The 26,102-nt window shown below is 55.1% G+C and overlaps 10 protein-coding genes across 10 annotated transcripts; 5 read left to right on the top strand and 5 right to left on the bottom strand.

Moving 5' to 3' along the window:
- Window position 1: 1 nt before the first annotated feature.
- On the bottom strand, window positions 2-3,769 carry F5Z01DRAFT_647182 (glycosyl hydrolases family 38 N-terminal domain-containing protein). The gene is made up of 2 exons (XM_046262966.1): window positions 3,276-3,769; window positions 2-3,227 (listed from the first exon to the last, which is right to left on the bottom strand). Exons 1-2 carry the CDS (start codon window positions 3,419-3,421, stop codon window positions 134-136), a joined length of 3,240 nt encoding a protein of 1,079 aa, XP_046120890.1. The 5' UTR covers window positions 3,422-3,769; the 3' UTR covers window positions 2-133.
- A 520-nt stretch (window positions 3,770-4,289) lies between these two features.
- F5Z01DRAFT_442544 (MutS2 protein) lies at window positions 4,290-7,576 on the top strand. The gene is made up of 2 exons (XM_046259787.1): window positions 4,290-4,939; window positions 4,987-7,576. The coding sequence occupies exons 1-2, from the start codon at window positions 4,514-4,516 to the stop codon at window positions 7,471-7,473; spliced, it is 2,913 nt and encodes a 970-aa protein (XP_046120889.1). The 5' UTR covers window positions 4,290-4,513; the 3' UTR covers window positions 7,474-7,576.
- A 113-nt stretch (window positions 7,577-7,689) lies between these two features.
- On the bottom strand, window positions 7,690-9,224 carry F5Z01DRAFT_647178 (60S acidic ribosomal protein P0). Its single transcript, XM_046262965.1, has 2 exons — window positions 8,788-9,224; window positions 7,690-8,726 (listed from the first exon to the last, which is right to left on the bottom strand). Exons 1-2 carry the CDS (start codon window positions 8,959-8,961, stop codon window positions 7,695-7,697), a joined length of 1,206 nt encoding a protein of 401 aa, XP_046120888.1. The 5' UTR covers window positions 8,962-9,224; the 3' UTR covers window positions 7,690-7,694.
- F5Z01DRAFT_442748 (uncharacterized protein) lies at window positions 9,196-11,273 on the top strand. The gene is made up of 3 exons (XM_046259788.1): window positions 9,196-9,887; window positions 9,944-10,624; window positions 10,680-11,273. Exons 1-3 carry the CDS (start codon window positions 9,337-9,339, stop codon window positions 11,077-11,079), a joined length of 1,632 nt encoding a protein of 543 aa, XP_046120887.1. The 5' UTR covers window positions 9,196-9,336; the 3' UTR covers window positions 11,080-11,273.
- Window positions 11,274-13,100, top strand: F5Z01DRAFT_442758 (uncharacterized protein). The gene has a single exon (XM_046259789.1). The coding sequence runs from the start codon at window positions 11,468-11,470 to the stop codon at window positions 12,620-12,622; it is 1,155 nt and encodes a 384-aa protein (XP_046120886.1). The 5' UTR covers window positions 11,274-11,467; the 3' UTR covers window positions 12,623-13,100.
- Window positions 13,101-13,304: 204 nt separating this feature from the next.
- Window positions 13,305-14,670, bottom strand: F5Z01DRAFT_679718 (DnaJ domain-containing protein; the record flags this gene model as incomplete). The annotated part of the gene is made up of 3 exons (XM_046265551.1): window positions 13,305-13,621; window positions 13,674-14,580; window positions 14,635-14,670. 3 exons carry the CDS (start codon window positions 14,668-14,670, stop codon window positions 13,305-13,307), a joined length of 1,260 nt encoding a protein of 419 aa, XP_046120885.1.
- A 1,033-nt stretch (window positions 14,671-15,703) lies between these two features.
- F5Z01DRAFT_647169 (uncharacterized protein) lies at window positions 15,704-17,223 on the top strand. The gene is made up of 3 exons (XM_046262964.1): window positions 15,704-15,927; window positions 15,991-16,829; window positions 16,887-17,223. The coding sequence occupies exons 1-3, from the start codon at window positions 15,831-15,833 to the stop codon at window positions 17,184-17,186; spliced, it is 1,236 nt and encodes a 411-aa protein (XP_046120884.1). The 5' UTR covers window positions 15,704-15,830; the 3' UTR covers window positions 17,187-17,223.
- A 112-nt stretch (window positions 17,224-17,335) lies between these two features.
- Window positions 17,336-20,198, bottom strand: F5Z01DRAFT_442518 (uncharacterized protein). Its single transcript, XM_046259786.1, has 2 exons — window positions 19,492-20,198; window positions 17,336-19,435 (listed from the first exon to the last, which is right to left on the bottom strand). The coding sequence occupies exons 1-2, from the start codon at window positions 19,983-19,985 to the stop codon at window positions 17,485-17,487; spliced, it is 2,445 nt and encodes an 814-aa protein (XP_046120883.1). The 5' UTR covers window positions 19,986-20,198; the 3' UTR covers window positions 17,336-17,484.
- An 896-nt stretch (window positions 20,199-21,094) lies between these two features.
- On the bottom strand, window positions 21,095-24,234 carry F5Z01DRAFT_747829 (nucleolar protein 14). The gene is made up of 2 exons (XM_046266973.1): window positions 23,912-24,234; window positions 21,095-23,865 (listed from the first exon to the last, which is right to left on the bottom strand). The coding sequence occupies exons 1-2, from the start codon at window positions 24,206-24,208 to the stop codon at window positions 21,325-21,327; spliced, it is 2,838 nt and encodes a 945-aa protein (XP_046120882.1). The 5' UTR covers window positions 24,209-24,234; the 3' UTR covers window positions 21,095-21,324.
- A 342-nt stretch (window positions 24,235-24,576) lies between these two features.
- On the top strand, window positions 24,577-26,098 carry F5Z01DRAFT_647165 (uncharacterized protein). Its single transcript, XM_046262963.1, has one exon. The coding sequence runs from the start codon at window positions 24,623-24,625 to the stop codon at window positions 25,616-25,618; it is 996 nt and encodes a 331-aa protein (XP_046120881.1). The 5' UTR covers window positions 24,577-24,622; the 3' UTR covers window positions 25,619-26,098.
- Window positions 26,099-26,102: the final 4 nt, after the last annotated feature.

Below are 26,102 nucleotides of genomic sequence, written 5' to 3'. Positions count from 1 at the left end.
ACTACTAATCAATGTACTCGATGCCAACTGTGTTCATTTGCCACTTTGTCGAGCTAGCCCCTTGCCGCCCTATTCCACTCGCTCATGTATATCGCCTGAAGCGGATCCCAGCCTCCCCAGGTTCGTCCTGTCCCTACAGCTCGAGCTTGAAGGTGGCCACTTCGAACGGTCTCAATTTGATCGGGATCGTGCCATCCCTGATGGAGACCTCACACAGCTCGTCTTCCAAGATGTTGACCTTGGTCGCGCGCTTCACATTGAATTTTGTGTGGAAAGTACCCTTGCTGTGGCCACCAAGGGATTCGTATACGCGCAGAATGATGCTCTGGCCCTTGTTCACTCTCAGACCCTCGTGGCGAGTAACGTCGTTATCATCGTGGCCGCGCTTGATTGTGTCGAGCACAAGCGAAGCCGACTCGTCTTCGTTGACCAGCTTGATAGGGCACCCGGCCGACTTGGCCAGGGCTGCCTCGCCCCCGGAGCAAAGCTTGAGGGGATTGTTGAAGGCATACGCTGCCCTGACTGTCGAAGAGCCCAAGGAACCATTGTGTGGGAAGATGGCCCAGCGAATATTGTGACGACCCATGTCTGCATGGGCGTCAGGAGCCTTGGGCGAGCGTAATAGTGACAGACGCATCATCTTGCCCGCTGTGGCGAAGCCATATTTGCTATCATTCAGAATAGATACGCCATAGTTATGCTCTGAAAGATCAGCAAATTTGTGGCAACAGACTTCGAACTTGGCCATGTCCCAGCTGGTGTTGTAGTGCGTTGGGCGCTTGGTAATGCTGTATGCTGTCTCATAGGATGCTTCCGTGTTGACAATATCCACTGGGAATTCAACCTTGAGGAATTTAGAATTCTCGTGCCACTCGACTTCAGCCGCACAATCGACCTGCGACGGCTGCCCCTTGAGCGATGCCGACAGAGTGATGTAGGATTTGAGTGAGCTGTTCTTGCTGATCGTGATATCGGTGACAAGGGTGACCTTGTGAGGCTTCTTCTCATGAATCTTGGTTGTTCCGTACTGGAGCGAGCGTTTGGTACCCAGGTGGTACACTTCCACGTCCCATGCCTGCCAGTACAGCGGCACATCGTCAAAGATCACAAACTTGTTGGCCTCACCACCCTTGTCGATAACTTCACGCTCGTTGGTGCGATCGTAGAGTGAGACAATGACACCGTTCGTAACGACCACGCGCAACTGGTCGTTCTCGAGAACAAAGGAATTGGCGCCTGTCTCGTGAACAGTGACAGCAGGCTGTTCCTCCTGCACGTGGAAGGTCCTCACTGCCAATGTCTGGCCGTCACCACAGGCAACACCAACCTCAGTCTCAGAAATCTCGACGAGCTCCTTACGATGCCAAGGCAAGGTGTTGATGGCAAGCGCCTCGCCCAAAGCGGCCGGCTTAGCATCAGAAATGCCCAGCAGCTCATACAATTCCTTCAGGAGCTTGTTGCCAGTCTTGAACACTTCCGCGTACAAGCTGTCGGAGTCGTCGTAGCACATTTCAATGCAGCTGCCGGGCAGACAGTCATGGAATTGACACAGGAGCACATTCTCCCACATGTCATCAATGTCCTTGGTCGGATACTGATACTTCTTCGTGCTGAGAGACGCAAAGGTGGCCAACTGCTCAATATCCCGGAGCATGACTTCTGTCTTGCGATTATAGTACTTGTTGTTGGCCTGTGTGGTGTACGTGCCACGGTGGAGCTCAAAGTACAGTTCGCCGTACCACGTGGGAAATTCCGAGGCCTTGGACGACAAGCGGTCAAAGAAGTCGTCAACAGTGTTGCCGAGCTTTACCTTTGGGATACCGCCAATCGTGTTGCTGATTCCTGCGCATCGACGCAGCTTCTCAAACTGCTCCCAAGTAGGGCCGCCACCACCGTCGCCTTTGCCGAAGAGGAGCAGGGAGGTGCTGTCGACAGCCATGGTTTTGTGCTGAGTGATACTGCGCTTGACGTCGCCAAAGTTTGCTTCGGCTGTGTAGGTTTCCGATGGCGGCATGTGGCAGATGACCTGGCTCCCGTCTGGGCTCACCCACATGAATGTTGTGTGGGGGAAGTTGTTGATATTGTTCCAGCTCAGTTTCTGGGTCACGAAGCGGTCCATGCCAGCGAGGCGGCACAATTGGGGAATTTGGCTGGAGTAGCCAAAGGTATCTGGCAGCCAGAATGTCCTGCATCTTGCCCCGAATTCTCGCTCGAAAAGACGTTGGCCATAGAAGAACTGTCGGACCAGGGACTCTCCGCTGGGCATGTTTGTGTCATGCTCGACCCAGCTACCACCAATGGGCATGAATTGACCGGTCTTCACCTTCTTTTGCACCCGTTCGTAGGCGGCGGGATAAAATTGCTTCAGCCACTTGAATTGCTGTGCTTGAGAGGCGGCGAAGGTGGCCTCGGGGTAACGGTCAAGGAGGTCACATTGATTTGACCAGGATCGAGCGACTTTGCGTTTTGTCTCGGCCCATGGCCACAGCCAGCACGTATCAATGTGGCAGTTGCCGATGCCAAAAACTACCGGCTCTGCGCCCGTCTCATACACACGATGAGAGTCAACATCGGGACCAAGAATCTCCTGGGCCAGCTCGCGGCACTTGAGTATCGACTCCTGGTCATCGACCTGGAAAGTGTCCATGATCTTCATTGCAACGCTCAAAGCTTTGTTCTGCTCGGCTGAATTCTCGGGTAGCTCTTTGGCGGCATCGCCAATCTCGTGCATGTCCACTTGCAACATGCGCGCTTGCCAGTTCACAGAGACGATGTCTGCCCTTGCGAGTTGAAACCGGCGATTGGGGTCTGGGGGCGCAATGCTCGTTTTACCGTCCGGAGCGTTCCCGAACATACCGTTGCAGGCCATCTCAACGTAGATGGTATGCTCTTTTCCGTTGCGGAAGGATTTGGGGAGAACCCATTCGATACGTTCGCCGCCTCCTGTTAGGCCTTGTAACGGTGTCCCATCTTCCGACCAGATCAAGCCTTCATTGTTCGCATCCCAGTGCAGCTCGAGATGCTCGTCCTCGACGATGTCGTTGGGAACAGTCAAGATGACCCTGAACCAATGAGTTGACCATGATGGACCAAATGAGTCGCCAATGCGCGCCTCGCGAAACTCATGAGAGGTCGCTTCCTTGAACGTGGGGCGCTCCTGGCCCGGCGCATCCCATACAGACAACTGGACATGTGGACGCCCTGAATACCTGCCTTTGTCGAGGTTTCTGTGGAGCTGTCAGCTCAGACAACTTGATCAATCATTGGGGACAAACGCTAGCAAGTTGATCTTCTCGTACTGTCCGTGGTTATAGAACAGGCCGATGCGCTCCTTGAGAATGCTGGTTTTGGGTACGCCTACGGGTCTTGATACCATCCGAGGGTAGGAGTAATCACTCTGAGACTCATTGCCGCCACCCATTTCGTAGTTGTCTGGGAGATGACCCGGTGCAGCTGGTGCCGAGAGATTTGACTGTCGACGTAGCTTTCCTGGCAATTTTCTGTGTTGGCCAGCAGCGGAGGCGAGCTTGGAATAGACAGCCGAGAAGGGAAGTAGGTGTTGGACGGGGGAGTGGACCTCGGGGAGGCTGTCTGTGTCGCTTGAGTAAAGGGTCAGCTAAAGGGATATGTTTGAAATAGTTCCCAGGCCATGTGGTGATTGTATTGATCCGAGGGCTGAGTATGCGCTGTAAACTTTAACGACAAGAGTTTGAAATGGAGCTCTACGCTTTGGGGACGATCTGGTGATGATGATGTGTGCGTATGGTGGTACGGGAATGGACTCGGGAGTGGCTGCCACTTGACCTCCCGGTCAGCTGCTTTGCGGGGGAGCGCGTGCCAAGAATCGACTGCTGCAGCAGGGGACCACAAAGTATGCTAAAAGGTGGGGAGGATACCTTCGCGTTCGGGCAATTGCCCCAGCAACTGAATTCAGATTGCGGGAGATCGGGCACGAGGCCCTGAAAGATGTACAAAACTGACCTCATTTTGCCTGCCCTTTGACGGCTGGAGATGCAATACCTGGGGCGCGGCGAATAAGTATACTGATGCGCTGTACGTTAAGGGACAAGGTTATTCAAAGTCATGAAGATGGCAGTCGAGCAATCAAAGCTATCACCAAGAGTAGTACCTTCGCCATTGGGGACCGGAACTTTTATTCAACAATAAAGGTAAGCACATTGCGATAGTGCTTGCCATTCCCATTCACGTAACGTGCCTTCCCACTGACAATGGTGTCGCTCGACAAAGGTACAAGTTGGCAATTCATCTCGGTTGCTGACGCACTGTGCGGAGAACTCCTCGCAGCCCAAACCCAGTGAATGCAACGCGATGTACTGTTTAAATTACTCCTCGACACTGTGGCTAGGACCACAGATTTCGGTACCTTTTCAATCCAGTACCTTCAACACGATTTGAACTCTACGGTACGAACGCTGCTGGACCATTCGGAGCACCTGACGCAGGAGACACCCACCACACCTGCAGCACTTTACATCTGTAGCCTTCGGCCCTCATGCTACGCTCCTATGCCCCCGCCAGGCTTCGTGCTCGCATTCCCAAAACCGCCCTTCTGACCGCTAAGGGTAGCCACTATAGCTCACGACTATGTGGCGTCGGACCCGCTACCTGCTGTTCGGCCCAGACACATCAACTCAGGGGTAAGAAAACCAAAACCACAGTCAACCTCGCAGACTTGCCCCAAGGGCTCGTGCATCAGCCCCAAGAGGACGCTCTCCAGCAAGAGAACGCCCAAGATGAGCCGCCCTACCCAACAGTGGTGCTACAGGCACGACGAAACATGGACAAATTCGACAACTGCGTCCTATTGACTCGCGTTGGCGGTTTTTATGAATTGTACTTTGAGCATGCCGAGGAATACGGACCTTTGCTCAATATTAAAGTGGCATCCAAGAAAACCAATGCGGGCCCTGTACCTATGGTGAGTACATACAGAGCATACGGGAAAGATTTTGCTGAACATCGCAGGCTGGGTTTCCCTTCTTCCAGCTAGACCGCTTTCTCAAGATCTTGGTGCAAGATCTCAGTCGCTATGTTGCCATTGCCGAGGAATTCCCCAATGATGCTCCCGAAAAGATCAAGTCTGGAGGCCTGATGCACGATCGCAGAGTCTCTCGGATTATCACTCCAGGGACACTTATCGACGAGAACTTCATGGACCCTTATTCCAACAACTATGTCATGGCAATTCACATAGGTGAACCTGAGAGTCCAGACGCGGGCGATCACCCAGTGCTTCCGCTGGGACTGGCATGGCTGGACTTGTCCACTGGCCATTTCTTCACCCAAAGCACAGATGTTGCATCCCTGCCATCTATCCTGTCGAGGATCGGACCAAGAGAAATCGTTCTCGACCAAAGTTTGGAGCCGCAAGTGGATCACCATGTCTTCACCATACTGGCAGAGGACCGTCATCTGATCACGTATGCGCCTGGCGGAGGACTGACCAACATGGCAGACTGGGCGCCGTACTTGGAGTCGGACATTCCTCCGGCCATCCAGACAAGCTTCACGCAGGACGAGGTACTCGCTGGCGGTCTTGTTCTGAACTACGTCAAGGACCGGCTTCAGGGGCTCACCATGAAACTTCAGCCGCCTCTTCGACACGAGAACATGGAGATTATGAGTATCGACAAGAATAGTCTTCGAGCACTTGAGATCAAGCATACGATACGCGATGGCGCGTTCCGAGGCAGCTTGCTGCATGCCATACGCCGCACCGTCACCAAGAGTGGCGCTCGCCTACTTAATGAGTGGCTGAGTGCCCCGTCGACATCACTCGAGGTTATCAAGCGCCGCCAAGACTTGGTTGCGCAATTCATCCAAGACGTCGATTTGCGTGACTCGATAATCATGCTTCTCCGGAGAAGCTCAGACTCCCAACGCTTGGTGCAGAAGTTTGCCTTGGGCCGAGGTGATCCCGACGACTTGCTCGGGCTGGCGGCTACTATCCGCGCAACTGAAGACATTGTCGCTTTACTCAAGCACGCCGGTGCGTTGGCCAGGCCCGGTGCCGATGACTGTCTCACTTCCCTCACTTCGCGTATCAGCCTCGAGGAACCCCTGAAACTCGCCCAGCGGATCAAGGAAGCCATCGATGAAGAGGGCGTGGTCCACCAGCATGAGATTGAGGACTCAACGACGGGGAAGGTTCTTGCCCTGGCCGAGGATGTGGTCTCATCTGAAGGCGAAGAAGCAGACATGAACTTGCTTCCCAAGGGCAAGCGCAAAAGACCAGCGTCACTTAAGGAGCATTACTCTGAGGAAGGTGAAGCGTGGGTCATGAAGCCAGGGGCAAGCCCTGGACTGCAGAAACTCCATGCTCAGCTAGCCCAATTGCAGCAGGAGAGGATGGAACTTGCCGAAACCCTTCGCAGCAAACTGGGCGCCTCTTCGTTGACTTTGCGCTGGACACCAGGTCTGGGACACATTGCTCACATCAAGGGCAAGGACCTCAAGCATGTGCAGGTCGTACGAACCTTGTCGTCGAGCCGTTCCACACGCTCATTCCAGATTCCAGAGTGGACAGCACTAGGGCAGCGTTTAGACCAGACTCGCTTTCACATTCGTGCAGAAGAGCAGCGAGTGTTCCACTCGTTGCGAGAGCACGTCGTGACCAACCTGGTCAAGCTCCGCCGCAGTGCTGCTGTGTTGGACGAGCTGGACATTGCGACATCCTTTGCGAAGCTAGCCGAGGAGCAGAATCTCGTTCGACCGCAGCTGACCAACTCCACCTCGCACACGATCATAGGTGGCCGTCATCCGACTGTCGAAGGCGGCCTGTACGAGCAAGGTCGCAGCTTTGTACGCAACGACTGCCTCGTCGGTTCGCCCTCAGCAGGCAGGCTGTGGCTGATCACCGGACCCAACATGGCTGGCAAAAGCACGTTTCTGCGCCAGAATGCGCTGATCACCATCATGGCCCAGATCGGTTGCTATGTTCCCGCTTCTTTTGCTGAAATCGGCATTGTCGATGCTATCTTCAGCCGCGTGGGATCGGCTGATAACCTTTACCGCGATCAGAGCACCTTCATGGTGGAGATGTTAGAGACGGCCCAAATCTTGAAGCATGCCACGCCTCGCTCCTTTGTCATCATGGACGAAATTGGCCGAGGTACGACCCCCGAGGACGGCACAGCAGTGTCGTACGCGTGCCTCCATCACTTGGTCACAGTCAACCAATGCCGCACACTCTTTGCCACGCATTTCCACGGCGTGGCAGATCTTGCTGCAGAGGAAGGCCTCGGGATCGGGGGAAACGGCGCGGTGCAAACATATTGCACAGATGTAGAGGAAGATGGGCAGGGAGGCTTTGTCTACATTCACAAGCTACGAGAGGGCATTAATCGACGGAGTCATGCCCTCAAGGTGGCGCGCCTGGCCGGTATGCCGGATCTAGCAATGGCAACGGCTAGGCGAGTGTTGGAGAGAGATCCCGCGAACGGGGCCTCTTGAGGACTACGGAAGGACGACCGGGAGAGTTTTGGGTTCCTTTGTACTGTTAGCCATGATACCCTTGGAAATAGGCTGGAGAAATTTTGCTGTGGTAGATTGTGTCATAAAGTGTTGTTGATATAATGTGTGTCATCAGGAGATCAGGGTTAAAAAGCTCATGATTATTTCTTAATCATTCAGATAAAGAGGTGAAAGTGGCCGACAGAAAATGACTAACCTTTTCAAAGTACGACACAGATTGTGCAATCACACATCACCATCGCTGTCATGTCGTGTTTGTTCATTGGAAATCGTGTCTCATTGTCCCGTTGCGATGGGTTCAGCCGACCGACCGGCGATCTATGTAGCTCTCGACTGAAGATCATATCTCGTGATCCGAAGTCATGACTGCGAATCCAGCACATCGTGGTTGTGAAACGCGTGGCTCTCCGTTTAATCGCTGCGAGACGTGTCAGTAGGGAAGAATAGAGGGGTGGGCGCGGTAGAACATACAAAAGACCACCGAAGCCAGACTCGTCAGAGTCCTCAGCCTCAGACTCCTCCTTCTTGGCATCACCAGCAGCCTCAGTGGTAGCGGCAGCACCACCGGCAGCGGGGGCGGCAGCGGCGTAGGCGTCGGGGTTGGCGATGCGGTCCTTGAGCTCCTCAATCTCGGGCCAGCTGAACTCGGTGCCGATGGCGACAGCCAGGATGTTCTTGTAGCCGTTGACGACGGAGTGCATGACCGAAGGCAGGGTGGGGAAGCCAATGGCCAGCGAGACGGAGGCGATGGTGGTGATGGCCGAGGCGAAGGTCTTGAGGAGCTCCTCCTCGCCAATGTCGAGGACGGAGGCGGGGAAGGTCTGACCCTCGTCGTAGACCTGAGCAATGCCCAGACCGTAGGTGAAGGGAGAGATGTTGAGCATGTTGAGCAGGGTGGCCTCGGAGGGGCCGACCTTGCTGCCGGCCTCGACGAGCTTCAGATCGGTGGTAATCTCAATGGTACCACGGGCAATCTTGGTGGGGACACCGAGAGCCTGGAAGAAAGAGGTCTTTCCGGGCTCCATGCCGGTGTTGCCAGCGGGAATCCACACATCGGCGGGGGCGAGGGCACCAGCACGGGCGGGGGCGGCGACACGGTTCTCGAGGATCTTGTCACGGATCTCCTTGAGGTCGCCGTTGGTGAAGACGAAGCCGACGTTGCCCTTGACGTGGGGCAGGAAGCGCTCGTACTCGGGGTGGTCGGGGATGAAGGTCTTGAGGGCACGGCGAACCTGTGATGGGGGTCAGTATTTCTGGTAATAGCGAAATTCGCCGGGCGCACAGAGTCCGTACCATGGTGTTCTTGCCCATCAGGACGACAGCCTGCTTGCGGAGAGCATGGCGAATCTCGTGCATCTGCTGGGACGAGACATTGTCGATCTCGACAATGAAGACGGACTTGTACTCCTCGAGCAAGCCCTGGAGCTTGTCGAAGTAGCCGCTCTTGTTGGTGTTCTTGCCCCCCATATCTTCTTATTTTATGAAGGCAGGTTGTTTAAGGGCCAGGGGTATCTCTTTGATGGTTAGGGGGAGATGGTAATGTGGTGGTGGTTGACGGAACCAGAGTCGTGAGGCTTTCTGAAATTTCGCTACTATTTTCCGTGCGGGCACGTCCAACCCGTTAGGGCTCACTGGACTCTAGTCTGCAACAGGCAAGGTGGGGGATCCAGATGCCAAGAGTTGAGCTAACCGGAAAAAGATACGTACCTTTTTTTCATGATGTCCGATGAAAGCTTCACAGGCCTTTCACAGCCTTGTTTGAGATACTTGGCTTGCTGAGCCTAATTTCATCCAATACCCCCAGATCGAGGCCGCAGCGACTCTCGGCTTGCTTGCGCAAAGATGTCTGTCAACGTCCAGATACCGTACAGTCAGGTCCATGCCCTCGGCGACATCCTCCTCGCTGCACGATCAGGCCAATTGCACACCTACAGCCTCACTGATGGCAAGCTCATCTCGACATGGAAGCACCCCGACGTGGAAAAAGTCGCTGAGGCTGTGAATCGAGTTGCGGAGGAGAAAGAGGTGGCATTGGCGACTGGAGCTGGCGAGGACGCCCCCATGGCAGATGACGACAAGGATGAGCCACCAGCAAAGCGCCAAAAGATGCTCAGCGAGCAAGAGTCGAGTGTATCCATTACAACAGATATGCCACCAGCGGATGTCGTCGACAGAGAGTCATCCAGTAATGGCCAGAAAGGCAAGGGGAAGGATAAGGCAAGCCGGAGCCGCGTGCGGGTGGAGGGACGCGCCAAAGTGCCGGATCGGCCATTGATCACGCACCTCACGAGCACGGCCGACAAGAAGCATGTCATTGCCGTCACTGGTCATGACAAGGCTGTTTGGGTGTTTGAGCATGATGGTCAAGGTAACCTCGAGGAGCTCAGCTCAAGGTTGGTTTTTTGGTGCAATCACAACAAAGCAATCAATTTTGGCTAACACGTCGCAGGATCATGCCCAAACGGCCAAGCTCCATTGTTGTCGGGCCCGACTCGATGATCATCTGCGCCGACAAGTTTGGCGATGTGTATTCTCTGCCTCTTACCCCTGACCCCAACTGGAAGGCGCCAGTCGTCGCAAAGACAGTCACGGAGACCCCCATTGAGGCCAACGAGTTCACTGTGCATTCGAGGAGGAACCGAAGGGCTTTGGAATCTCAGCAACTACAAGCGAAGAAGAAACCGAACAATGAGCAGGACAAGGCTACAGACGCTCCCGCGTTCGAGCTCACACTGCTGCTAGGCCATGTCTCGCTACTCACGGCCCTTCTCGTAGCTGAGCGCGAAGGCAGGAAGTATATAATCACAGCAGACAGGGACGAGCATATTCGCATATCGCGGTACATCCCCCAAGCTCATATCATCGAAGGATATTGCTTGGGACACAAGGATTTCATTGGCGATTTGGTCATTCCTGAGCAACGGAACGACATCCTCATCTCAGGCGGCGGAGAGAATGAGCTGTTTGTCTGGGACTGGCTGGCAGGGAACCTGGCCTCCACAGCAAGCGTCCTGAATCTGGCGCAACAGATTGACTCGACAATCACCAAGGTTGCTGTCAGCGGTCTGCATTCGCTTGTCTATCCGTCCGAGTCGGGAAAATTGACCTACGTTTTGGCGATCTGCGAAGGGTATGTTGTTCGAACTTCGTGGGCTTCCGCTGGGTTTGCTAACGAAAACCTACAGCATCAAAGCAATCTTCTCCTGGCTTTTGACAGACGACAACAGGCTCAACCACCCCGGGGTTATCCAGCTACCTGGCAACCCTCTCGACCTCGAGATCATTCCTGTGGAGGGTGGTCCGCCAAAGATTGTCGCCGCAATGGACCCAGGAGCGGCAACCCCTGCAAACTCAATCAACATCTTTACACTGAACATGAACGAGGAGAGGCTATCGGTGGACAACATTACGACGGTCGAAGAAAACACCGTGCAGACGTCAGATATTGAAGCCACCGAGGATGTTGTGCGTGGTCTATTATACAATGTGGAATATCTACGCAAGAAGGGAGGCGGCGGCGAGGATGGCGAAGGCGGTGATGCCCCTGCGACTGAGGTTGAAGCGTCTGAAGAAGCTCAATCGTGATGGAGCCGGCAGTTTGGTCCTCACTGCTTCTAGCCGAACAAAGAAAATAAGGCAAACTTTTCCAAGGCCTTGACAAAGGCAGTGTGCGAGTGATCGGCCTACGATGTGTAGAAAGTAATCTTGCTTTCCCCTGACTTCACCAGAGTCTATAGACGAGTCCCGCTCAACTGCTCTTGTCTCTCATCTCACAACCCACTCAAAGTTCGCTTCACCGCACACACCACCTTTTTTTTACCACATTTTAAACACCCCTCTGTAACTTTTCCTTTCTTTACTTCAGATTATGCACCTTGCTCATAGCACTTGACATCTTTTCTGCTTGAGGAGTTGAAACACACCCGCGCTTACACACTGCTTCTCCCCTCTGAAAACCACAAAAATAGATCCAATGAGTTTCGTGGCCATGTCTCGGTCTCCAGAGATCGACGGGAACGAGATGGCCGATATGAGACCCAACATCTCGCCTCTTAGCTCGCCCCTTACACCCCTGTCCACAATGTTTGGCAGATGGTCGGAGACTCCCCAAACACCGACAGGGGATAGTCAAGACTTCTTTGGTAGCTCCCAAAACGACGAGATCATTTACGTTCAGAGCGATGTCATGACACAGTCTGATGAGGCAAACGAATCTCAAAACGACAGCCAAGAAGAAACAGGGGCAGAAGACAAGGAAGACAGGGACATACTGGGCGAGCGAGAACTATCGAGCAAGATTGACGATCCAGAATTTCCGGCCTACAACGGTAAAACTCAAGAAGACTACATCACATACACGTGCCTGGAAGAAATGTGGGAGAATGTGCGCGACTACCTCAGCCGCGAGGAACGCGACACCTTCTTCGCACTCGTTCCCATGAGCAACAAATGCAAGACGACGAGTGTGTTATACGCTCACCGAATCCACCGAGCCATCGTGGTGGACCCCAGCACGTTCAACTGCGCACACTACCTCGTGCTCAGGGTCATGTTTGGCCTGGAGGCGTGCATGAGGCAGTCCTGGTGGTCAATATTTAAGAAGAAGTACCCCCAACAAGCCGCAGAAGACGAAGCAGCGGCGGCCGAAAAGAAGGAGGCGGAGAGGATGGCCTCTCGGACGCCCAGCTCAACAGCCAAGGCAGCATCTACCCTCAGAACACCCAGGTCCATGTCGAAACTACATCTCACGAGCAAGATCATCCAAGGCACCGGAAGCCCAATCCAACGCTCCAGTCAGGCTCGGCCAATCGGTCGCCGCCTCTCGCTCGACATCTTCGGGGCCAACCGCTACACGTCGCTCACGCCCTCTTTCTCCACTCGCAGGAGTAGCTACACGCCTGCTCGGGCAAACCGCCTCCTCAACCTCCGAGGGCAGGAGACAAAGCCCCAAACACAAACAAACACAACCGACGTGGCCGAGTTGCAGGCTCGGGTCTCGCAGCTGGAGCTGGAGAACGCAGAGAGCGTCGCTAGGGTGCGCGAGTTGGAAGAGGCCCTGGATTCTTTCAGATTGTTCGCAGCTGAGATGAGCACACTCTTAGACCCGACTCCAGAGCAGCAAGACTGATGATGCAGTCCTGGAGTGTAGTAGCATGGCGACTCTACATGCCCTTGTTCGGGAAACATGTGGGGAGCGGCGGTACGTGAAGCGCGCAAGGTGATTGAATAACTAAATGTCAAAAATGTTATCTATGAGTCTGGTCGAGGCAGCCCTCACAGCGAGGAACTACGTAGTAATGATCATCAACAATGCCGAAGAAAATTGGGCCATACTTTATACGCTAACATTTGGAATCCCTGGGGACTGTAGTAAAAGAGGTCGACGTGGTCTCCGGGTATTATTATGCGACACACAGTACAAGGATACACAGTGGCTTTCGCAGTTTATTTTAATTCCAAAGGCGCGGTCTACGTCTGCAAACAACTCAGACCCTCATCGTCAAACGTCTATATCCTCTAAACGCCAATACTGCAAAAAATGTGAAAAAGACCACCCCCTGGGACGCAGCCAACTGCTCTCTCACCCAACCCCTCGCCTCATCTGCCACACCTTGTTTCTCTCCTCCCCATGCTCGCAATGCTTCATGGGGAAGAACCGTAACTTTCATGTTCGTTCATGCACTGTTGGTATCATTCAAGACTTTTCCCATTGTCCACGCCTGCGCGAGGCTTGTACGATGCGGCTACCTGCGCCTAAAGGCAAAGGAGCAAGCCGATCAGTACGTGTCGCGGTGGTTAGGCGTCATGCTTTATTGCGAGGCGCACTGCACACGCTCGCCGCCGGGGTGGCCATCCTCGTCGTCCTCGTCCATGCCGCCGTTGTTGAAGACACGGCTCTGCGAGGAACCGTCCATGTCCTCGAGATCGGCAGGCTCAGTCATGGCCTCGGCGGGCGGTACGTTCTGCAGAGCGGGCGAGGGGAGGATCTTGCGGAGCTGCTCGAAGGCCTCCTCGTTGTCGGTCCAGCCCTTCTCGGGGAACTTGACGCTGAAGCGGATGTACATGTTGCCAAAGTCGTGATGCCTAGGCGACGGCATACCTTGTCCGCGGATCATCTTGACGGCGTCTGCTGTTGTCAGTGGATTTGCTCTGGAAGCAAGGGGATCTAGAGGACTCACCGTTGGCAATCGCTTCTCCAGGCATAATGTCAATGCTGAGCCACCTGTCGTCGAGGTGCTCGATGTAGATGGTGCCTCCAGCCAGGGCAGTCACGAGCTCAATCTCGCAGTTGTAGAGCAAGTCATCCTCCTTACGGGTGAAACGTGCGTGGGGCTTCTCCTCAATCTCAAAAACAACGTCGCCGGCCTGGATTCCAGGAGACTGGTCGCCTTCACCCTTAAATTCGACGCGAGTCCCGCTGCGGACACCCTTATCAACGTGGACGTGGAGGACCTTGCGGTCGACGACGGTCTTCTTTCCCGCGCACTGCTTGCAGCGATCCTTGTCCTTAATGATCTCTCCCTCTCCGTTACAGTCGGGGCAGACGGTCTGGAAGCGCTGGATCATGGGGCCCATCTGGCGCATCATGGTCTTCATGCCGTGGCCATCGCAGCCTGTGCACTTCTTTACAGCACCCTCCTTGCCACCGACACCAGAGCACTTGGGACAGATGATGGAGCGCTGCAGAGCCAGCTTAGAGATCTTGCCGCGGTAAATGTCCTCGAGCGCAACCTTGTGCGTGTGGTGGATTGTGCGGGCCTTGGGAGGTCCGCGCTGGCCGCCGCCCATGCCGCCAAACATACCTCCCATGCCGCCGAAACCGCCGCCACCACCGCCGAAGAATTGCGCAAACAGATCCTCGGCGGCCATGCCACCACCGCCGCCGGCGCCGCCCTCGAGACCGGCCTCACCATATTGGTCGTAGATGGAGCGCTTCTGTGAGTCGGAGAGGATTTCGTAGGCGTGCGAGACCTCCTTGAACTTGCTCTCGGCGTCGGGGTTGTTGGCGTTCTTGTCAGGGTGGTACTTCAAGGCGTTGACCTTGTAAGCCTTCTTGAGTTCAGCATCGGTGGCTGTGGGAGAGACCTAGACGTTGGGTAAGTATGGCGTGCTGTCGGATCGTATTGTCGAGATACTCACCCCGAGGGTGTCGTAGTACTTTGTCTCCTTGACCATGATTGCAGATGTACAGGGTGTCGCGTGTAGATGGAGAGTCTAGTTGCGCGCGTCGACTAGGATGATTGAAGCGATTGAATATCTCTTCTTCTATCGTGGGATTAGTAAGACTTGATGGAAATTCGGGCGAATCTGCTAGAACCACCGCCATTGCGGACCTTCCGCAAAGTCCAGTCGTTTCATCGCTCACGCACGATCGCAGACGGGGGATCGCACGTACCTTGGCACCAAAAGCGTATTGATCTCGCTCGACGCTTGTGTGTTGGAGATACCACGAGCAAAGATTGGATTTCGCGGGGCAGGGAGAAGTCTCGATATGAGTGGAGCGCGGGAGAAGATGCAGTCGACAGGGGGTCGGATAGGCCCTGAGTGCTGGGGTGAGATAAGGCGTATGGAGGAGAGGTCAAGTCGTTGTTGTTGATGAGGAGGAGGAAAGAAGAGGGAGAGCGGGAACGAGGCAAGACAAAGGCGAGCGTTGAACTGATTACGACTTTTTCTGAAGAGGCGTCCGTCTGTTTGATGCACGTCCGGTTGGTGTCCGTCAGGCTCCAGTCGGTAGGGAAAAAGCGTCAAAGGCACAAATGGTGTGAGATGGTTGGCTGGCTGCTGCAGGGTCGCTCCAACCGTGCGCCGCCTCATGGAAGGGCATCGAAGAATGTCGATGCGATGCGGAGTACATGGCTTTAGTGACGGAGTGCGCCGGTGAGGAGGTACCTCTTATCTGCGCCTGGTGCCCATAGTGCCCAAATATTGGCACTTGCTGGCTTCAAGTTTGATTCCCCACCAAAGTCAGATTTGAATACTTGGTGATAATAATTAATTAGGCGAATTTCTGGTCGAGCGAGATGCTAGTGAATGCTATTCTATTGTACGTAGTGCTCTAATCACGCATCCTCGCCTCGATTGTCGTAGTACTTGTAAAGATAGTAGCGCTTGTACTGGAGTAGCAGGGGTTGCGCCCAATAGCAAGCTTGTTAGGCAGTACCTGTGCCCCTGCCACTCTGTTGGTGGTGACTCCAGCAACCAGCAAGTACCAACTATCAGATCTGCTCAGACGATTCCCGTCAAGGCAATGTTAATTCATCAGCTTCAACCTGGAGCGTGCTTACTCTCATGAGACTGACCCATTCAACAACATCAAGCTTGCTAGTGGCATCGCCATGGATGCGCAACATGCCAAAGTCGCCAAACGTCAACCACAGCGTCGTGACCCAGATGCACGTCGAGAGCAGAACCGCAACGCATCACGCAACTATCGTAAAACAATCTCCGTCCCGTGATATGTACACCCTCACTGACCCAAGTGATCACTTCATACAGGCCAGAAGAGGAAAGAGAAGCTCGCTCTGCTGGACCAACTCACCTCACAGTCCACGGTGTCCGTAGACCAACCCCGACAATCTAACAGTCATGCCAGCAACAGCCAAAGCAGCAGGGAGGAGTGCCACTCGGCAGATCCTATGCTTGACCCAGAGATCGAACTCATAGATCGAGCTGTTGATCAGGCGGCCTCCCATGCCCATGCCGCCCAGAGGAACCACGCTCTAACAGGGCGTCTGACAGATCACGGCTTCGACGCCCATCCATCCAATGCCCTCTCAACGAATGAGTCGTGGCAGCTGTCCAACTCGTCATCATCTACCTCATTGACCCCCACGAGCCATGAAGACGATGAAGCGGTTCTCGCCGCCCTGCAACACATCCAGACGCTGAGTGCCTCGCAGAAACGCGCCTTGCTCAGCCATCTCAAGGAGCAGACGCCCGCTCTCGAACCAACCCCGACCATCATACCAGGCGCAACTTGGGCGTCGAGCGATACGCCACCCGGGCCCCCAAGGAGTCGCCTGCAAGAGGAGGCCCGCCGCTTCGCAACGTTCATCGACCGGCACATTACCGGCAAACTGTCCCCGATGCAGCTGTCGCGCATCTACGTCGTGGAGGCGGGTCTCTTTGGTGCCCTGTTTGCCAACTGCTACGCGCTCGGGATGAGCGACATTGGCCCCATGATGGTGGAGGACGGATGCAGCCCCTTTTCTATCGACCCGGAGACGGGATACCACGAGTCACAGCTGCTAGCGGTGAAGCCTAGATTCCGAAGCATCACGCCCGACCTGCAGCCCACAGACATACAGCTCACCTTTGGTCATCATCCTTACATCGTACGTGTCCCTTCCCATTACCCTGGTGTTGAGGGGCTAGAGGCTAATTTGTCACAGGACGTGATTCCCTTTGGGGACTTTCGCCAGAGAACATTGCAGGCTCTGAGTGCGGAAGACGGGGCCCTGGACGAGGACCAGCTGTGCATTGACCTGGGAGGCGGGGGCCTGGTTTGCTGGGGCAGCCAGCAAAACTCCCTCGGCATGGAGGCTGGTGTGCCATGGGATGCACGCTCGTGGGAGCCCCAGATGTGGTTCATGAAGAAGTATTGGGACCTCGTGGGAGGGTTCGGAGGGGAGATGTACAAAAGTCTCGTGTGGTGGCACCAAGCGCGAGGGCAGCAGATCTCGTGGGAGTAGTGGATGATCATCCCACATAGTGCAGAAAATAGATATTACGCGTTATGACTACAGAATCTAACTCATATGCTGATCTCACGAGACCAAGCCTGAAAGAGAAAAGACAAGAAGGGGGTCATGGTATCATAATGCCCAACCAAGCCATGCAAAGCAAAAAGCATTGAAAGCAATCAAGTGAGTACCAGGCGATGTCATCACGCCTCACATATGCCAATTGTAAAAAAGGTCTCCCCCTTCTTTAAGGTACGCTTTCGCTTCTCAATGTGTTCTTCAAAGGACATCTGTCGCCGGAAACAACTTAGAACGCATCCTCAAATGGGCAATCCACACTGTCGTGTCCATCACGCTCACACATGGCGCACCACTTCTCGGGGTCCATGATGCCGCTCTCCTTTCCAGCAACAGGGCCAGACTCCATAGGGTCGGGCATAGGCCTGCTGGCGGCCGGAGGTGCAGGGCTCCTCGACCTGACCGATGAAAGTGGCGCAGGCCTTGCGTCGTCGTCGTCGCCTCCTGGAGGTCGTAGGGCATTGTTGTTGGCCAGTTTCGGCGTCGACTGCTTGCGGTCGTCATCCGTTGCCGTTGGCTTTCCACCATCAGGCCCAAACATGTTGGTGCAGGTCAGAATGTCGTGGCCACTGGTCTCGCAGATTTCGCACCAGAGTGTGCTATTCTCGGTGGCGTTGGACTGGTTGTCGCTTTCGCCGACATTGTTCGCGCGGCCAGAGAATCGGTTCTCGTTGGCGGCGGCCAGGACAACGGTGTCGCGAGAGTCTCTGAGCGACGACCTCTGTTGTTGGTGGGTATTGTTATCGTTGTTGCTGTTGCTGCTGTCGACGCGCAGCTTCTCGAGCTCCTGCTCCAACTCCTGCTCGCGGCTGCTCTTCTGGGTCAAGATGGACTGCAGCTCGGCTACTTGTCGTTCGAGGTTATCACGGGCAATCTTCTGCTCAATGACGTCGCCCGCAATGAGCGAGCCCGGTCGTTGGGGCGGTGACCGCGGCTCACTGGCCGAGTCACGGCTGAGCGAGTGAATGATGGCCTTGAGGCCCCTGATCTCGTCGTCCTTGGCCTCCAGCTCCTTCATCGACCCCTTTTCCATGGTCGGACTCTGCACTTGCCCGCCCTTTTCTCGTTCCCGTCGCAGCTCGGTGCGCGTCCTTTCCACCTCACCACGCAAGAACTCTACTTCGCCTCGCGCTTCGGCCTCTCCTCTGCGGGCGTCCTCTAGGCCCTCTTCAAGCTCCAGCACCAGTTCCTCGAGCTGTCTGAGCTGCGTCGCGACCGATTCGACATCCACGTTGCGGGACTCGAGCTCCCTGATATCTGCCATGAGCTCTTCCATGCGCTTCTCGTAGACCCTCTCGGTCTCCGTGCTGGCCATCTCGAGGGCGTCAATTGTGCTGCGAAAGTCGGCACGGTGCGCATCAAATTCGGACGTGAGCATGGCAATCTTTTCATTCTTCTCACGAAGCAGGTTGCGCAGCTGGGAGGTGTCCTTGTCCGCAAACTCGCTGGAAGCATCCCTCAGATCTCCAGCGTTCTCCATAAGGCCCTGGAGCTCCGTGAGGCTGCTCTCCATCTCGTTCAGCGTGGCAGATTGCTCCTTCAGCTGCTTTTCCTTGTCCTCGAGCTGCGCCTTGAGGCGCTCTATCTCTTCGTCGTTGCGCACGTTGGCCCGTGAAGGGGCACGCGTGGGAGAGCGCGGTCCTTTGCCGTATGGAGTGGCCGCGCCGATGTTGCCATTTGTCTTGGATCGCGGCAAGCCCATCCCTGAGAGGTCATCATCAAAGGAGCCGAGCGCGGAGGCACTGCGAAGGGGCATGCTAGGTTTGCGATCCACGGCGGGCAGCCTCTTGCTGGGATCCCCAGCCGTGCCTCGCACGCTCTGGGCGAATCGGTTTGTCGGGCTCCCGTAGCGTGAAGGCGTCTTTGCCGGTCCTGCGATCGACGGTCGAGGGCCAGGGTTCATTTGCGTTCGGCGGACGGGCGAGTCGGGTCGAGGTAGGGAAGTTCGTGGTGCTGACCGTTTCCCCTGAGGGCTCGGAGCTCTTGCGCCAGGCCCGACGGACATGCTGAATTTGGGCAGCCCTGGCGTCGGAGGGGTGTAGTTGGTCGAGTTTTGCGATCCGCTCTTGAGCCCAGAGCTGGGTGTCATGGGGAACGACATGCCCGAGTCCAGCTTCATGGCTTTGGCGACTGGCAAGAAAATACCGGCGCCAGGTATCGATGTGGCAAAGTAGGAGATGCTATGTCCTGCGTCAGCGAAGCTCGCGTTGCAAAGCAGAAGAGGGACGCAATATACCCGTCAACATCGCCATTGTTCTTTCCGCGCGCCGCATACTGGGCGTCGAGCTCGACACCAGCAAATATGCCCTTTTTGCCCTGGACGGGTCCGACGAAGCGCACGATACCTTGCATGTTGCCGGGCACGTCGACGGCGTCGCCCACGTCTACATCTTCAGGCATGGTCTTTCCAGGCGTTGCGGGGGCCATTGTGAATCGCGATGCCGGGCGGTCAATCAGATTCTCGTCGTGGTAGATGTCTGTATCGTGTTTATCATTGGGGATGCTGGGCAGAAGAGAGCTCTGCGTCAGGGTCGCCAGTGAGATCCTGCGCGAGAGTGGAGCCCTTGACGCCCGTCGCGAGTGCGAAGCGTATGCCGACTTGAGGTTTGGCGTGGACGCAGTGTTGCTTGGTCTGCGCAGGGCTCGACGTGTGGGAGGCGTCTTGGGGATGGGAGGAGGAGGATGGTGAAAGGTGGCCGCCGTGATGGCTGTCGCCGTGGGTGTCGACATCACGTCCAATATCTTGGCGGCAGCGTCAGTCAATCAAAATTCGCGGGTGCTCGCTGGGCCTGGGCTGATCCCTCCTCTCGAACCCCGTTTTGACCGTTTACCCAGTAACCGTCGAGCCGGAACCGTTTGGCTGCCCCACGCGACGGCAAGCCTAAGATAGCGCGTCGAGCACAGCTGCACAGGGGAAATTTCGTAAAGGGGGGGTGGGTTCCTTTGGAGATCTCTCCGACTGGCGTTTGGTCTTCTTGATTCGGCGTCGATGTTCGATAGGTAGTGAGCGACGGTCGGATTGATCGTAGCACTTGCGTTCGGTCGAGGTGAGGAGCCAGAGCCTTGTTTTGCCTTCCAGCACTTCCGTGGACTGCGTAACCGGCACTTGGTGCAACAGGGACGGTAATATTGATAGAACCGTGGGGCCGTTGCGGACTACCGGGTATCCGATGCGGAACTCGGCGAGTGAAACGAACGTGGTGATGATGCGATGGCAGTTAAAATACTCAGTGAATGACGATAGGCAATATCACTGGTAAACAAAGAGAACGAAGATGAAAGAAAAAAAATGCCATGCACGATGAGAAAGCGAGCAAGAGGTGAGCTAGAAAGAAAGATCAGATGGGCGACTACTGTACATGTACGGATCGTTTGGTCTTGTTGATGTTTTGTTTTCGCTGCATCAACAAGCTGCAGCGTCATCCATCCCACTGCAATTGGAGGCTTTAGGCGCTGCGCCAGCCGCTGACCGCCAGTCCGCTATTATGGGGTAATTAAAGCGACAAAAGAGCAAGCAGTTGTTCTACGGGGCTGCGAGATGCTTCCATCATTGTACCAATATCTCGCAGGCCTTGTGTGCCAATAATTGGCAACATGAAGAAGGCAGCATAGTCGCTGCCCATGTCAAGCGTCACCAGAAGGACACCAAAGGACCAACCCTTCTCAGCACATACTCTGAGCTACAGCTTGAAGTTTACCATAGGAGAAGATGAGCACACTCGCAATATTCGCACTTTTTTGTCGCCATCAACGGGTGCATTCGCTTGTTATCCCTTGCACTCCTGCAGCTTCTGTTGACCGCACCTATCAGGGGCTCGCCGCATGCTTCAAGTGCCCCAGCGACTGCAAGCACTGCTGCACGTCTGAACACAAAACCAAATGCAGCTATGGTTCTCCTGCAGATCCGTCATTACACTAATGCACTCCCTTTGAGGACGATGTCCGGGCAATGAACTGGTACGGAGAGCAACAAACAAAACTTCATATGCTGTGCACCATCCCTGATGTATCTGTATATACAGTTCTACTAGGCATACTTCAGTGACAAACGACATGGCAGGCCACGCGCCTATCTGTTCTTTGCTCGCTTCCTCGCGCTCCTCTCCCTCTCGTACTCGTTGGCTTCTCGCCCCTCCTCGCTCTGAATCTCCGATATCAACCTCTTCATCTTCTTCTCGTGCGCCTCGTCCTTGGCCTTCTTGACCTTGAGCTTCTCCCTCGCCATAAAGTTGGCATCCTTGCGGAGCTCCCGCATGGCGCCCTTGCGCTCCTTCTTGTGCTCGGCCTTGAGCTTGGCCATCTCGGCCCTCTCGCGGTCCGGGTCGTAGTGCTTGTTGGGATCGAAAGAATCCTCAAACTTGGGTATATATGTCTTGATAGCAAGAGGGCGGTGGTGATGCAGCTCCAGGGGCCGTCGGGCCAGCCGCGCCAGCCGCATCATCCGCTCGAGCTTCGTCTGCAGCTTCTCGAGGCGATTGATCAGCTGCGCAGGTAAGTGTGCGCTGTTCTTTTGAATCAAGACGCGCTTGACCACATTCTGGACCTGATCAAAGGTTTCGATAAAGGCGTCTTTGCCAGTCCACGTATCGGCAGCGGCATCGCAGACTTGCAGGGCGGTGTCCATGAGAGAGACCTTGGTCTCCGTAGCCAGCTCCTCTTCAACCTCGATTGCGCAGTCGCTGCACCTCAGCTTCCTTGGCGTGACCTTCTGCGCGCCAGACATGCGCAGTGCTTGGTCGGAAGCATGGAGAGGGAAGCGACCGAGACTGGCCTTTGGTGCAACAGGTGACAATGCGCATATTGTGTTCAGCAGGAAATTGATGGCTTCGGGCACGAAGCGCTTCACTGGCTGTTGGAACTGAAGCATCAAGATCGATAGATAGACGCCAGTCGCGTGCTCTCCCAGGGTGCGTGGGACCTTGATACCGAGATATCGGGTAGCTGTCAGGATACCCGGCGTCACCACCGAGTTGAAATGATCTGAAGGTGGGAAGACGGTGCCCACGGCAGTCAACATGACGATGTCCCCGACCTCCAGCGCCAAGGGTCTCTCCTCCTTGATCTGGATCATCATTTGTCGGAAGTGATTGCCAATCTCGACGGGGAACATCTTAGACAGAGAGTGGATGTGACGAATAAGGCTCTCCAACACAGCAAAGGACGGCCATACTGCTGGGTCAAAAGCGACACCGAAGGGTTGGGAGATGAACTCGACCAAAACCGTAGCAAACGTGCCCAGACGTTCCTTGTTCTTACTGTCCAGTTTTGGGTGATAGAGCGCACGGATCCTCTGTACGATGGTTGGCAGATGGGCCAAAGGATGGGCCCGCGCGATGGACTCGAGTTCTTTTTTGGTCTGAGGGCATGGGAATGTGAAGGGAAGCCCCTTGTCGTCGCCCTTCTCCAAAGCAGTGGTGTTTTCTGAGGACTCGGACTTGAACATTGGGTTGCGAGCCTCCTCCTCATTCAAAAGTCTTTTGGTGAACTCGTCCTCATCGTCACTATCGCCCTCGGCATCATCAGCTTCCTCTGCTTCGTCCAAATCGAGGTCGTCTCCACTGTCGAAGGGATTGATGTCGGATCCGCTGGCAACAAGATCGTCGTCAATCACAAAGTCGTCTTCGTCGTCGAATCCAAGCTCGGCAGCCGTAGGCTTCTTCTTCGTTGATGCGTCACGGTCGTTGTCCTCGTCACCCTCTTCCTCGTCAGACTCTTCTTCCTCAGAGTCCTCAGAGTCCTCATCTGCCTCATCCTCTGGAGCCTTCGATGCGAGGCCACCACCAAGACCGAAATCGTCATCTTCGTCCATATCTTCGTCCGAGTCGTGTTTCTTCTCCTTCTTGTCGTCGCTGGCATCACTGTCGGATACAGATTCACCTCTCATGCGTTTTTGCCTCTTCTCCTCGAGCTTCTTGAGGAACTTGGCTTCATCTTCGGCCTTCTCCTCGTCTGTCTTCGTTCGGTCGGCTGGCTGCGCTCTGCGGTCTTGCGCCAACTTCTTGACCTCGAGGTCAAAGGTCTTGTTGAAGGCTTCGCGATCCAGGCCGCCCAAAGTAGGCGCTTCCTTCTGTGCAGGCTCGGGGCGCTTGCCGCCTGAAGCGTACAGAGCGGCGCGAATCTCCGCCATGTCCTTGTCGATCTGGGCGCGGATGTCATCGTCCTCGTCCTTTGCTTGCTGCCGCTCATACTTGTGCATCTTCGATTTGGCGATGACTTCTTCCATGATTTCCTTCTTCGTCCTCTTGCGCTGCGGCTCTTCCTCTCCTCGATCTTCGGCCGCCATCGCGCGGACCCTCTTGCGACGCTGTTGCTCGCGGTCGGAAATGTCACTGGCGGCGTCGTCCAGGTCTTCGTCAAAGTCGTCCACGGCCTCTTCCTCGTTGAAGACCAAAGCCTTGCCGCCGTGCGTCAGGCCACCCATGCCCATATCGTCCATGTCCTCTTCCAGGTCGAAAGCATTCTTCTTGTGGCTGCGAATCTTCTCGCGGGCGAAACGCTCTAGCATCTTCTCCTCGGGTGTCATCGTAGGATCATTCTCGCCAAAACGCTGATCCAAAATTCCACCGACTTTGTTACGATGCTGCATGTCGAGAAGCAAGGTTTGACGTCGCTGCCATCGTTAGCATGGGTCGGATCCAGACACATGGAGACCGCACCTTCTCTTCTGCAGCAGCCTTGGCCTCACCAGGTCTGCCCCTGATGCTACCAGTCTTGGGATCTGGACGATTGCTCGTCACCTCAAACTTTGGAGCCTTGGCATGCTTGAGGTCGAATGGATTGAACTGTTCGCGGATGCCACCCAACACTGCCCCTCGTTGAAGACGCTTGTCATTGCGTGCCTGCTCATCCTGAGCGGCGCGGCGCTTCTGCTTTTTTGACTGCTGAGGCCCTGTGATACCTTGATCACGCAAGGATGCCTTGAGGCGCTTCAGCTGGGAGCCGCCGCCAGCCATGGTTGCTGTATCGAGTGCCGTTGTGGTTGCAAGTCTGTCGCGGCTGCCAATGTTCATGAAATTTTAGGTCAGGGTAGCGCTATCGATAAGACGACAGGGACGTGGGGCCACTTATGCCGTACCTCACATTAGAGCAACAACCGCGATTGCCAGCTGTGTTAAGGAAGAGATTTGAACATTCTGGACAGCAATTTGTCTGTATTATGAATGCCATCACTCGTCTCCTAGCAATGTGGGCAACCCATCTCCCGAAGCAACGAGCTGTGCGTTTTCTTGCGACAGAACGCGCTAGTCCATGTTAGGTTGTAGATTTTGGCGGTCACTGCAGGCAGAAATAGATCATCTCAAGATCCCGTCATAGCTGCCCCTTGATATCACCAACATCCCCATCCGTCAAATTACTAGTCCATTAAGATGGGGTGGCTTACCTCGCTCCAAGCCTTTGGACGCGATGAGAGGGTCATTCTTGTCACGATCGGGATGGCTACTGCCTGCGTGGTGTCCTCCATGTTCACGGCATTGGTCATCATGCGCGACGACACGGCGCTTCCTCCAGTCCAGCCCAAGTCGCGTTACATTACGCAAGACACCGAAGACTCGCTCGAGATCGATACCCTAGAGAAGCTTCTGAATCACCCAAGCTATTCGATAGGCGATATCGCAACCAAAATATTATGCGACCGCGCCGTCAACAACCCTGATGCGATCAACACACTGCTCTTCGGCATCACCCAACCTGATTACGATGAGCGTCTGCGATCCTTGCGCGCGCTTGCCCTGTTGACAGGTTACGATGGACTGCCGACCCTGCATCGACCGGCAACATACTTCGCCTTGGTTAAATCGCTGCAGCACAGTCTGAACGACGTCGAACCCCCGAAACTTGACGATTCCCGCTGGGACGAATACTTGCTGCGCGACATAGCTGAGAGGTTCTGCCTCATGCTGATCCTGGAGCTGATCAACGACAATGGGGCTGGCACACTGATCAAGGCCAAGTTTGTCGAAAAGTGGCTATCAAAGCAGGACTGGGGCGAGAGTCCCAGCGAGCGACGACAGAACTTTGCCGCCTACATGGACTTCAAAAGCAATAGGATCGTCACAATCGTCGGTCATATTCAGCGCTCGAAGAAAGGGCTGAAAGCACTCGAAAAGGCAGGCCTCATCGAAGAGGTCGCGGCGAAGCGGCAGATCCAGGAGCTTCCCGATGCTGTGATGAAGACTCTGCCGGTTATTGATCTCCGCGAGTCCATTGAGCCCGCAGATCCGCAGGTTGCTCGGCCCATGGAGCAGTCTGTAGAGGAGCAAAGGATTCGTCGCCAACACCGCGAAGCCATGGTTCTCAACGACGGTTCCAGACCATTTGGACGGGGTGACATATTCGAGCGAGACCATGCAACTCCAGACTAGTAATTTCGCTGCTGTCTCTCTCATCGAACGATTTTATGATAAAGATACATGTGGTGCAAGTCGCCTGCAGAAAATGTCCGGGCGCGACAGCACGGCCATTATACGACTGCTCCTTGCCGCGCGGAAAGCTCGCGCGTAGCTCTGGGAGGCAAGGTCGCGAGGATGGAGTTGTGGAGGTAATACCAGGACTATTCTCTAGATCCGGTATAGGGCAAGCATCGCGCAAGGCAAGCAGAAGGTGCGCCATGTGCCGGGCCCGGAAAGCTGGAAGCGTAGCTCGTTGAAGCTGAGCATTGCTGACCAGAGGTTCTGCGATTCGCGTCGAGCCAGGCTAGCTCCCAGATGCATATTAGCATCGGGGCGTCATAACGCCGCCATCCTGTTACCAACCCTAAAATTCAAGTCTTGTATCGTTGTATGAAATAATAGGGCTTTAGTTGTCATACTAAGTTATATCTCGCAAGTGACAGGCAGTGCTACGTAG

The sequence above is a fragment of the Emericellopsis atlantica genome (assembly GCF_019669845.1).
Source record: "Emericellopsis atlantica unplaced genomic scaffold F5Z01scaffold_5, whole genome shotgun sequence".
NCBI classification, from domain to species: Eukaryota; Fungi; Ascomycota; class Sordariomycetes; order Hypocreales; family Bionectriaceae; genus Emericellopsis; species Emericellopsis atlantica.
This window is presented reverse-complemented; position numbering and strand designations above follow the sequence as displayed.

Excerpts from the sequence above, each read along its gene's own strand:
- F5Z01DRAFT_442518 (XM_046259786.1), bottom strand. The coding sequence starts at position 19,985 with ATGTCGACACCCACGGCGACAGCCATCACGGCGGCCACCTTTCACCAT. Across the intron at positions 19,436-19,491 it reads AACAATGGCGATGTTGACGG|CATCTCCTACTTTGCCACAT; the intron begins GTATATTGCGTC and ends CGCAGGACATAG.
- F5Z01DRAFT_647169 (XM_046262964.1), top strand. The coding sequence starts at position 15,831 with ATGGATGCGCAACATGCCAAAGTCGCCAAACGTCAACCACAGCGTCGT. Across the intron at positions 15,928-15,990 it reads CAACGCATCACGCAACTATC|GCCAGAAGAGGAAAGAGAAG; the intron begins GTAAAACAATCT and ends CACTTCATACAG. Across the intron at positions 16,830-16,886 it reads TTGGTCATCATCCTTACATC|GACGTGATTCCCTTTGGGGA; the intron begins GTACGTGTCCCT and ends AATTTGTCACAG.
- F5Z01DRAFT_647165 (XM_046262963.1), top strand. The coding sequence starts at position 24,623 with ATGGGGTGGCTTACCTCGCTCCAAGCCTTTGGACGCGATGAGAGGGTC.
- F5Z01DRAFT_747829 (XM_046266973.1), bottom strand. The coding sequence starts at position 24,208 with ATGGCTGGCGGCGGCTCCCAGCTGAAGCGCCTCAAGGCATCCTTGCGT. Across the intron at positions 23,866-23,911 it reads AGGCTGCTGCAGAAGAGAAG|CGACGTCAAACCTTGCTTCT; the intron begins GTGCGGTCTCCA and ends TAACGATGGCAG.
- F5Z01DRAFT_442748 (XM_046259788.1), top strand. The coding sequence starts at position 9,337 with ATGTCTGTCAACGTCCAGATACCGTACAGTCAGGTCCATGCCCTCGGC. Across the intron at positions 9,888-9,943 it reads CTCGAGGAGCTCAGCTCAAG|GATCATGCCCAAACGGCCAA; the intron begins GTTGGTTTTTTG and ends AACACGTCGCAG. Across the intron at positions 10,625-10,679 it reads GTTTTGGCGATCTGCGAAGG|CATCAAAGCAATCTTCTCCT; the intron begins GTATGTTGTTCG and ends GAAAACCTACAG.
- F5Z01DRAFT_442544 (XM_046259787.1), top strand. The coding sequence starts at position 4,514 with ATGCTACGCTCCTATGCCCCCGCCAGGCTTCGTGCTCGCATTCCCAAA. Across the intron at positions 4,940-4,986 it reads ATGCGGGCCCTGTACCTATG|GCTGGGTTTCCCTTCTTCCA; the intron begins GTGAGTACATAC and ends TGAACATCGCAG.
- F5Z01DRAFT_647178 (XM_046262965.1), bottom strand. The coding sequence starts at position 8,961 with ATGGGGGGCAAGAACACCAACAAGAGCGGCTACTTCGACAAGCTCCAG. Across the intron at positions 8,727-8,787 it reads TGATGGGCAAGAACACCATG|GTTCGCCGTGCCCTCAAGAC; the intron begins GTACGGACTCTG and ends CCCCCATCACAG.
- F5Z01DRAFT_442758 (XM_046259789.1), top strand. The coding sequence starts at position 11,468 with ATGAGTTTCGTGGCCATGTCTCGGTCTCCAGAGATCGACGGGAACGAG.
- F5Z01DRAFT_647182 (XM_046262966.1), bottom strand. The coding sequence starts at position 3,421 with ATGGGTGGCGGCAATGAGTCTCAGAGTGATTACTCCTACCCTCGGATG. Across the intron at positions 3,228-3,275 it reads GAGAAGATCAACTTGCTAGC|AAACCTCGACAAAGGCAGGT; the intron begins GTTTGTCCCCAA and ends ACAGCTCCACAG.